The sequence below is a fragment of the Sinocyclocheilus grahami genome, unplaced genomic scaffold (genome assembly GCF_001515645.1).
Source record: "Sinocyclocheilus grahami isolate Dianchi unplaced genomic scaffold, SAMN03320097.WGS_v1.1 scaffold692.1, whole genome shotgun sequence".
Lineage (NCBI taxonomy): Eukaryota > Metazoa > Chordata > Actinopteri > Cypriniformes > Cyprinidae > Sinocyclocheilus > Sinocyclocheilus grahami.
This window is the reverse complement of record NW_015505871.1, coordinates 1,377,986-1,387,835: the sequence shown is the minus strand read 5'-3', so window position 1 is coordinate 1,387,835 and position 9,850 is coordinate 1,377,986. Positions and strand designations below refer to the sequence as shown.

The 9,850-nt window shown below is 37.3% G+C and overlaps 1 protein-coding gene across 1 annotated transcript in view; it reads right to left on the bottom strand.

The window, feature by feature from the left end:
* Positions 1-6,318: 6,318 nt before the first annotated feature.
* fgf2 (fibroblast growth factor 2) overlaps positions 6,319-9,850 on the bottom strand; it is an 11,469-nt gene continuing 7,937 nt past the window's right edge. The window contains exon 3 of the mRNA XM_016243521.1: positions 6,319-7,497. Within this exon, the coding sequence (XP_016099007.1) occupies positions 7,312-7,497 (186 nt within the window). The 3' untranslated portion in view covers positions 6,319-7,311. The remainder of the gene's footprint in view (positions 7,498-9,850) is intronic.

Sequence of the window (9,850 nt, the reverse complement as noted above, 5' to 3'; positions counted from 1 at the left end):
AGGTGGGATCAAGAACTAAAAGGAAGACATTTATATTTGATTAAAAAAAGAGTTGGCACTGTGGAAAATAAGGGAGGAAACAGGAGAGAAGAGACTATTATGGCCAGAGTAAGAATAGGGCATAATAAATTAAATAGCACTCTTCATATTATGGGAAAACATCCAACTGGGTTTTGTGAACAGTGCCAAATACCTGAGACTGTAGAACATGTGCTTAGTAATTGTTCAAAATATGAATTACAGAGGATGGACATGATAAATGACATGGGAAAAATAGGACTAACAGGACGTGGAGTAAAGGATATAATGGACTGCAGTAGGAGTGAACAAGGAATTAAATATTTGATTTGCTTTCTGACTAAAACGGGACTCATGACAAGAATATGATGTCTAAAATATATGGGAAATAATTAGAACCAGAAGATGGCAGTAATGCAACGTTAAGGATGCAAGCTGCCGTTAAAACCCAAAGAAGAAGAAGAAGAAGAAGATGCCCGGGCGACGGCATGAGCTCAGTCTGGCAGCCGCTGCGCGACGCGTGCTTGTGTTTGATTAAAGCCGAATGCCGTGAAGCTGAAGCCCACATCTGGAATATTCTAGCAGTGAATAATCCGACCGCATTTCCTTTCTGTACGACTTCCAAACCAGCATCCTCTGTGTGTTTTTATTTAGACCGTAGGTGGGTTAATTGTTAAACATTTATGGGACAATTTTCACAGCAATAACAGCTTAAAGTTTTTTGTAGAGTATCATATTTGATCCATCAGGCTTTTATGGCTCATATAGTCTGATAGAGTGAGAATATGGAGGAAAAACAGCTTGTGATGCTTCTGCTGCTTGTGCTGTAAATCAATGAGATCTTTATAACAGTAGAGCAGATACTGACATAAAATGATCTGAATATCAGTCTCTCTATATCTCCAGTAATCTGTCTCAGTGAGATGAGAGTGAAATGCTCCAAACATATAATGCAGTGATGGAGAGCTGAAGAAATAAAGGCTCCTCAGAAGATGTGAGATGTTCTGGAGGCTTGTGAAGATCATTCCTCCGCTGAGGAACAGTGAAAGTAAAGCTTCTGGAAACAAACGCTCCTCAAAAGATCCTGAGGATCAGATTTCAGACGGACTGATTTTTCTACAATATATATATAGATAGATATATAGATAGATAGACAGATGGAAGGATATTTAACTTTTTGAATATTAGCTTTTATCAGGGTTAAATAAAGTTAACAGCTGGTCTGTATCTGTGGTTTGAGTCTGTGTGTGTGTGTGTGTGTGTGTGTGTGTGTGTGTGTGAGTCTGTGTGTGTGTGTGTGTGTGACCGCACGCTGAGAGGGAAGTTGAGTTCCGGAGTGGATAATATAAAACCACACACACACACACACACACACACTCACTCACACACATACACACACACACACACACTCACACACACACACACTCACTCACACACTCACACACACACACACACACTCACTCACACACACACACACACACACTCACCCACACACACCCACACACACACACACACACTCACTCTCTCTCACACACACACACACACACACACACACACTCACAGTCATTCCCTCTCAGTTATTCACGTCTGTTGTTTTTCTCATTGATTCTGTATAATCATGAACTATCGGTGTCTTGTTTAAAGGTGCTGTTGTGGACGAATCCAACGGCAAAGTACTTGTTGTTCAGGACAGAAATAAGGTACAGAATCAATCTGCCGTCTCTGATGTGTCTGATATAAGGCTCTGTGCTGCTTAAAAACCCCAAATTATTTTTGTTTCAGGTAAACAGTTTCATCCCTCTAATTTTGGGCGGCATGTAAACAAACATGCAGTCAAAGCCACACTGTTGTACCTGCGGGCCTCGGTCCGCTGACCTTCCTCTGCTGCTCATGCTTGTCTGGAGTAAAGAGAGCGCATTTGCCCATTTCAGCCATATAAGAAAAAGACAAAAATCATGTTTCGGTGAAAAGTTGAAATCATGAATTTAAATGTTATGACAAAAAGTCATAATTATGAGTTAAAAAGTCTGAATTATGGCAAAAAGTGGCATAGTTATGAAATAAAGTCAAAATTATGAGATAAAAAGTCACTATTATGACATACTGAGTCATAATTATGAGATAAAGTCAAAATTCTGGCATAAAAAGTCAATTATGAGATAAATCGAAATTATGACATACTAAGTCGAAACAGTCAAAATGGTCAATTATGAGATAAAAAGTTGAAAATGACAGTGAAACTGACATACTATTATCATAATTATTCAATTATGAGATAAAGTAACAATTATGACATACAAAATCATAATTATGAGATTAGAAAGTCTCAATTATGACATACTAAATCGAAATTAAGTCAAAATTATGCGATAAAAAAGCATAATGTCATAATTTCAACTTGGTTTGTTATAATTGTGACTTTTGAAGTCATAATTACAACTTTTAATTTCATAATAATACTTACCCGAGCATGTTTTTCATGTCTTGCGTGGTGGAATCGTGCTTCCATACATTACTGAACCCTGTAAGTGTGCCATTTACTAACTCACGTTCAACTCCGTGTGTTAAAGGGACAGTCCACCCAAAAACCATCATTCTGTCATCATTTACACACCTGCGAAACTCACCGTTCTGACATCGAAACTCACATGATTGGTGCATATACAGTATATATATATATATAAAAAGAACAGCATGAACGTTCGGCTAAACCTCTCATTTTCTGTTTCATGGAAGAAAGAATATAAAAGAGGGTCATAACAACAGACGGTTAAAGTAAATGATGACAGACATTTCTAAATCCTGTAAATCTGAACTGAGACTGCGACTGAACGGCTCTTCAAGCGATAATGAATTCTGTGTGTAAGCTCTTTAAACGTCTGCCTTCAACCCTCAAGAGCGTTTCCCAGTTAAATAAACAGCTGGGTTGTGCTCGGGGCAGTGCACGCGGCAGGCGGCTCTCTGCTCTGGAATGGAAACTCAAAGGATTGTTTGATCCACCCGCCAACATCTTTCCTCCGCTTTTATCTTGCGTCACGGCCCGATTCGGTCGTCATTTACTGGTAAAATGGCCTGAGTGTTCGGTTTTAAAATATCTCTGGGAGTATCAGAGGTCACCGAGTTATTTATCTTCATGGAGCAGATTGCATCTGGGCGCACCAAATGTGTTAATAAAACTCAGTTGACATGGGGATGTTTCTCTAGTTTCGAAATGATTAAAACCCCTGCAAAGCATTTCATCTTTCACCAGTGGAAAAACAATGACACATCGCTATGTGCTCTGATGCAATGAGATGAACTCACCGGCTCCGTCCCAAACCCTATCTGCCTCACTGTCTACATAGACAGCGTCCTGACTGATTTGGGCAGCAACTCATGTGAACCAATCTCAATGTTCTTAAGCTACCAACTCAATACTCTAATAATAAGCACAAAAATGTAAACGGCACTATTAGGTGATATTATATATTCACACAAAAATGAAAATTAGCTGAAAATCTGCTCACTCTCAGACCATTCGAGATGTAAAATAACATGCACGTGTTAAACATGACTTTCTTTCCTTCTCAGACGAAGAATGCTTGGAAGTTTCCCGGTGGTCTGTCAGATCTGGGAGAAAACATCGGTAAGATTCGGATTCAGATCCAGAACTGATGTTCAACTGAATCAAAACTAATTTAAGCACAACAGAATGTTCTTCTACACAAAGTAAAGCAGTAAAAAATAAACTTTAGCTGCTCCAAAAGTGCATTTATAAGAACATCATCTAAGATTTGAGACCCTCAGAACATTCAGTTACAAAAATACCCTTCTTCAATACAAATAAAACACTATTTATTGTCGACTTGTATATAAACTAGATTTGCATTGACTTACTAAATGACAAACATCGATTACATCCTTATATAAGTCACAATGCTCTTTCTGAAAAAAAAATGTTTTGTATAAAAGTTCAGTGAGTTACATTGTGTTCACAAGTGTACAACAAAAGATTTCATTCAGGACTTTTTGTGAAGTTTTATCCTACTCTACGTTTCTCTAAATCTCATTTAAGATACAATAAACAAAGTTATTAGGCAAGATGATTGTGTGAAAATATTTAAAAGAATAGTTCGCCCAAAAAGTAAAATTAGATAAAAATGTACTCAGATCCAAGATGAGTTTGTGCCTTCATCAGGTTTGGAGAAATGCATTGCATCAGTCTCTCACTGCAAGTGAATGGGTGCCGTCAGAACGAGAGCTGATAAAAACATCAGCACAAGTAATCCACAGCACTCCAGTCCATCAGTTAACATCTGGAGAAGACAAAAGCTGAGACACATCCAGCATTAAGACGCTTTTAACTGCAAACCGTTGCTTCCGGCTAAAATACTTGATCTGTGCAGATTTCTCTCTTGATTCAGACCAGAACACTTTTTCACCGGAGGAAGCGTTATTATGGATTATGGACTCGTATTTTAGTTAAAAACGTCTTAATGCTGGATGTGTCTCAGCTTTTGTCTTCTCCAGATGTTAACTGATGGACTGGAGTGCTGTGGATTATTGTGATGTTTTTATCAGCTCTCGTTCTGACGGCACCCATTCACTGCAGGGCATCCATTGCTGAGACACTGATGCAATGCTACATTCCTCCAAACCTGATGAAGAAACAAACCCATCTACATCTCGAACGCCTTGAGGGTGAGCACATTTACGGCTAATTTTCATTTTTGGGTGAACTGTTGCTTTAAATTCTAATGTGAATTTAAACCAAGTAAGTTCCTGTTGCTGTGAAGTTTTGACAGCATATGTGAGCCTGCAGCACAAAAGCAGTGTTAAGTCGCTGGGGTATATTTGCAGCAATAGCCAACAATACATTGTATGGGTCACAATTATACATTTCTCTTTTATGCCAAAAATCATTAGGATATTAAGTAAAGATCATGTTCCATGAAGATATTTAGTAAATGTTCTACCGTAAATATATCAAAACTTAATTTTTGATTAGTAATATGCATTGCTAAGAACTTCATTTGAACAACTTTAAAGATGATTTTCTCAATATTTAGATTTTTTTGCACCCTCAGATTTTCAAATAGTTTTATCTCGGCCAAATATTGTCCTATCCTAACAAACCATACATCAATGGAAGGCTGGTTTATTCAGCATGTATAAATCTGAATTTTGAAAAATTGACCCTTGTGACTGGTTTTGTGCTCCAGGGTCACAAACGACTTTAAGACCGAATAAAGTTTCTCTATTCTAACTGGATGCTGTATTTCAGACGAGACAGCAGTCCGGGAGGTTTTTGAAGAAACCGGGGTCCGATCCCAGTTCTGATCGCTCCTCAGTATCCGTCAGCAGCACAAGCTCCCGGGAGTGTTCGGGATGTCCGACATGTACCTGATCTGCAGACTCAGCCCGCTCTCCCACCATATCAACCTCTGCACCCAAGAGTGTCTGCGCTGCGAATGGCTCGATCTGTCTGAGACCACGCCGTGACCACGCCGATCATGACTGTGGGCTCGTTCTATCAGCTGTACCGCAGACGACGTTATAGAGCAGCACTACACTGCACTAAATCATGTGTTTTGTTTTCTAGTACAAATATCTAAACCTTCCTAAATCAAGATGCATTTACTGGAGAAAAAAATGACTTGTTTTCTAAAAAAAAATGCATCAAATTGAAGTGAGTTTATGCTTAAAACAAGAACATATATCTGCCAGTGGCATCAGAAAAATAAACATATTTCAAAAGGAAAACAATAATTGCATATATTTTTTTAAGCATAAACTCACTTAATTTTGACATTTTTTTAGAAAACAAAACTTAATATCTTTAAGTCATTTTGCATCTCCAGTAAATGTGTCCCGATTTAAAAAAAATAAAATAAAATAGATATTTGTACTGGAAAATAAGAGAAAAACTATATTTGTTTGCAGTGCACTCTTAAAAATAAACAACTGAAAACGGTTTGGATTTCATGAAGACTGACTCATATCTTAGAAATATTATTTTACACCAAAATCTAAATGTTTTGAATAATGAAAATTAAGCCTACTTTTACATTTCTCAGTTAATAACTCTGCCGTGCAAAAATACCTTATAGAATAAAAAAACATTACATACGGTATTATTTATATTATAAAGTACTTTTGTGAAATTAATATCAAGAGAGTATTTGGGTTGCACTTTATTTTAAGGTGTCCTTGTTACAGTGTAATTACACATTTAAGTGCTGACTAATATTAATTAAATACATGCATATGGTTAGGGTTACTTGCATGTAATTATGCATAATTAATTGTTATTATAATAGAAAGTAAATGTAACGTGTAACAAGGACACCTTAAAGTAAAGTGTTACCAGTATTTGTAGTGTTTGTAATAGATTTCTCAGTAATGGCACCAAGAAGAAAATCTTGGCTTAATTTTCTTTATTTTACACATAATTTCTTCATGAGATTCACACCAGAATTTAGTGTTTTTAAAAGCAAAAGGGTTCTTGATAAAGTTTCCTTGTTCCTCTGAAGAGCCTTTATTTTCATGAGCGTGCTGCAGATGGACCAGTTTTAGTTTCTGAACTCTATAATACGATACCTCGACTAATCTGCCTGGAGGTTTAAGAGTTTTTAATCGAGTTTTTAATCATCTGATTTCTCAGTTACCTCAACAACAAGATAAACTGTTACTGTTAATCTTACTGTTACTCACAGCAACAATGTAACTAAACTAAATAGAAACTATGTTTCTTAGCCAAGATGATATATATATATATATATGTGAAAAAGAGAATAAAGTTTTTGACATTCATGCTGTACTGCATCAAAGTGAAACTTTGTGTTTGCAAAACCCTTTCTTTCTCTAAAATACAGTATAGAAATACTTCTAAGCATAAAGGAGCAGCATTAAAGTAAACTCACATTTTGTAGCCGTACTAAACACACTCGTGCGAGAAATGCAGTCACGAATTCACGAGCGTATAGCGCAGATCAGTGAACTCTCCGAACCAACCCGAGGGAATCCAGTGGAATAAGAGAGTATTTCGGAAAGTTGGATCTGAGATCATATCGGTGGGATTTGGGGTCAGAATTGACGAAAGCGCCAAGTCTCTCTTCTGCGGATATTGCTGATATCTCCAGGGTGAACGAACACGAACAAATAAACCTGTAATGCTCTCCAAGAACATCTGTTTGGGAAGCGTTCCTAGATATAAAAGCTGAAGGGAAGTGTTTTTTCCCTCCATCACTTCTCCGGATGAGCTGATCGTCGGTGGGTCTGTCGTCTCGCTCGGTGTTTGACCGCATCTCTCCATCAGCACTTGGCTGTCATGGGCAGAAACAGAATGGCCTTCTGGCCCGGGCTGGTCTTCGAACCCGCTTTATACTGGCCTGTTCTCTTCAGAGCCACGTACCAGTCGGGATACTTCCGGGATCGGTACGTGTTGTAGTTATTCGACTCCAGGCGCTCCAGAAAATAACATTCATCTGTTGTTCTCCTCTGAGAGAGAGAGACAGAGAGAATGACGACATTAACACACATCACTGTCGCATAATTTTAAGCATTAAATACCATTTACCATCAAAAAATATATAATCAGCTGAAGAAGTTTGAAAAGTTAAATTGGAAGACGACAACATTAACACAGCACTGTAACTCAAATTGGCATCTCTTTAGCATTTTAAGCGTTAAACACCTTTTTGTTTCCACTAGAAAATATATAGTCAGCCTAATGATTAGTAAAAGTTCAAATGTCTTGACGTTTGAAAGTTGAATTGTTGTCGTTAGTGTTGGGGATGTTAAAGCCAACACTGTCTCACGTGTTTCAGATTAAAACAGGATCTTAAACGAGAATAAATGTGTCTCTACACTCTTAAAAATTATTCCCATTGAGAGAATGAACCTTTAACATCCATGGAACCTTGCCAAGGTTCTTTACAGTGCAAATTCACGCTTAAAAAAAAATCACTGGAAGGTTCTTTGAGGAACCAAATTATTCTTAATTAGTATTTTTGTCCTCTTTTCCAGTGCAAATATTCAAACGTTCTTGAGCCTCTGGTGCTCTTCGGTCATTTTTAAGTGAAAAAGTCTACACTGTGGTTTTTTATCATTTTTTTATTCATCAGAACAGTATGAAACTTGTTAAAGGTTTTGGCACTTGCCACGCAAACACAAAAAAATCATGGACATTCGAAAGGGTTAATTGGTCCTGAAACAATAATCACACTTACACTCCTCGTGGTGAAAAGTGACTGCACTGGAAATGAGTGAGAAGCGAATATTATCTAGTGGAAACGTTTGGTACTGCGCGCAAACAAAATCTTATTATTTTGTGATATCAACCTCAAATTTGGAACACAACTTGTTTAGATCGATTCCTTAGATTTTCCTGAAGTAGAGTAAAAAAAATGTTTTTGGGGAAAATACATATTTCACATAAAATTTGAAAATAGTATTTTTGTGCATTTTTCTTTTTTTAATTATTTTTTTAAATGCACATTTGATGTTTTTCACTGCAGCAATTATCTGCCGAGTGTCTTCTTTAAAAAGTCTTCAATCTAAACAAACAAACAAAACTTATTTTGTTCTCCAGAGCATTTAAGATGAATATTTTATTTTCAGATCTATGCTCAAAAAGTGCAGGTAAAAAAAAAAAGATTATAACTACTGCATAAATATAATTTAGTACCATAAAGTCCTGTAAAAATACAAAATATTAAATAAAAACTAAAATATAGTACGTTCACCTCATTAAAGTAAAAAAAGGTCATTTTTGACCACCACAAGATGAGCACCAAAGGGTCAAGATACATTTACTTAAGAAACAAAATGACTTATAAAGTGCATTTATGCGTTATAAAAACAAACATACCTGCCAATGGGTTCAGAAAAATCCAAAGGGAAAACACGATTATTTTTCTGACCTCACTGGCAGATATTTGTTCTTGTTTTAAGCACAAACTCACTTCATTTTGATATTTTTCTCAGAACACAAGACTTAATATCTACTATATTTGTACTGGAAAACAAGACAGAGATACTAATTTCTGTAGTGCAAAACTGGTTCAGCACTGCTGCCAAAACAGCCTTTTGAAACCTTTATTTCTATATATGAAGGTGGTTGATGGCGTCAGATGAAACATCGAGACTTTAAAAGCTTTAGTTCGGTTTCATTCTAGAGCCGACGCTGATGCTTCCTCTTGTGAGTTTTGAAGAAGGAGCGCTGGCTGTTCACTGACTGTTGTGCAACACCTCCGTCATCAATGTAAGCATTGTTTCAGGAGCACAGAGACTCTCACAGCTCTAATCAACTCTGAGTCTGTGTCTATTTAACCAGATTCTGGGGTCAAACTTGTGAACTAAAATAAAAACAACATGTCTATGAAATGCCCCCATTCAGATTTACTTAAGTGTGTGTGTGTGTGTGTGTGTGTGCGTGCGTGCGTGTGTGTGTGTGTGTGTGTGTGTGTGTGAGTGTATGCGTGTGAGTGTGTGTGCGTGTGCGTGCGTGTGTGTGTGTGTGTGAGTGTGAGTGTGTGTGTGTCTATCAATCGTGTGCTCGAATGTAAAGCAAACACAGGCACAGGATCTTTACACTCAGCTGCTGTTTGTGACATGATTCAGTTTTTCAGTTTCATACAAATAAACGATCAAAAGAATCTCAAGCATCTTGATACTGCAGTAAAATGCGAACGTGTTCACAGGACTCTTCTGACGTACTGATCTGTGCTTTATGATGAACTCTGAAAGAGGATTACAGATGAGCTTATGATTCCCTAAACCACATCAACAGAAACAGCTTGTGTGAGTGTGAGTGTGTGTGTGTGTGTGTGTGAGTGTGTGAGTGTGTGTG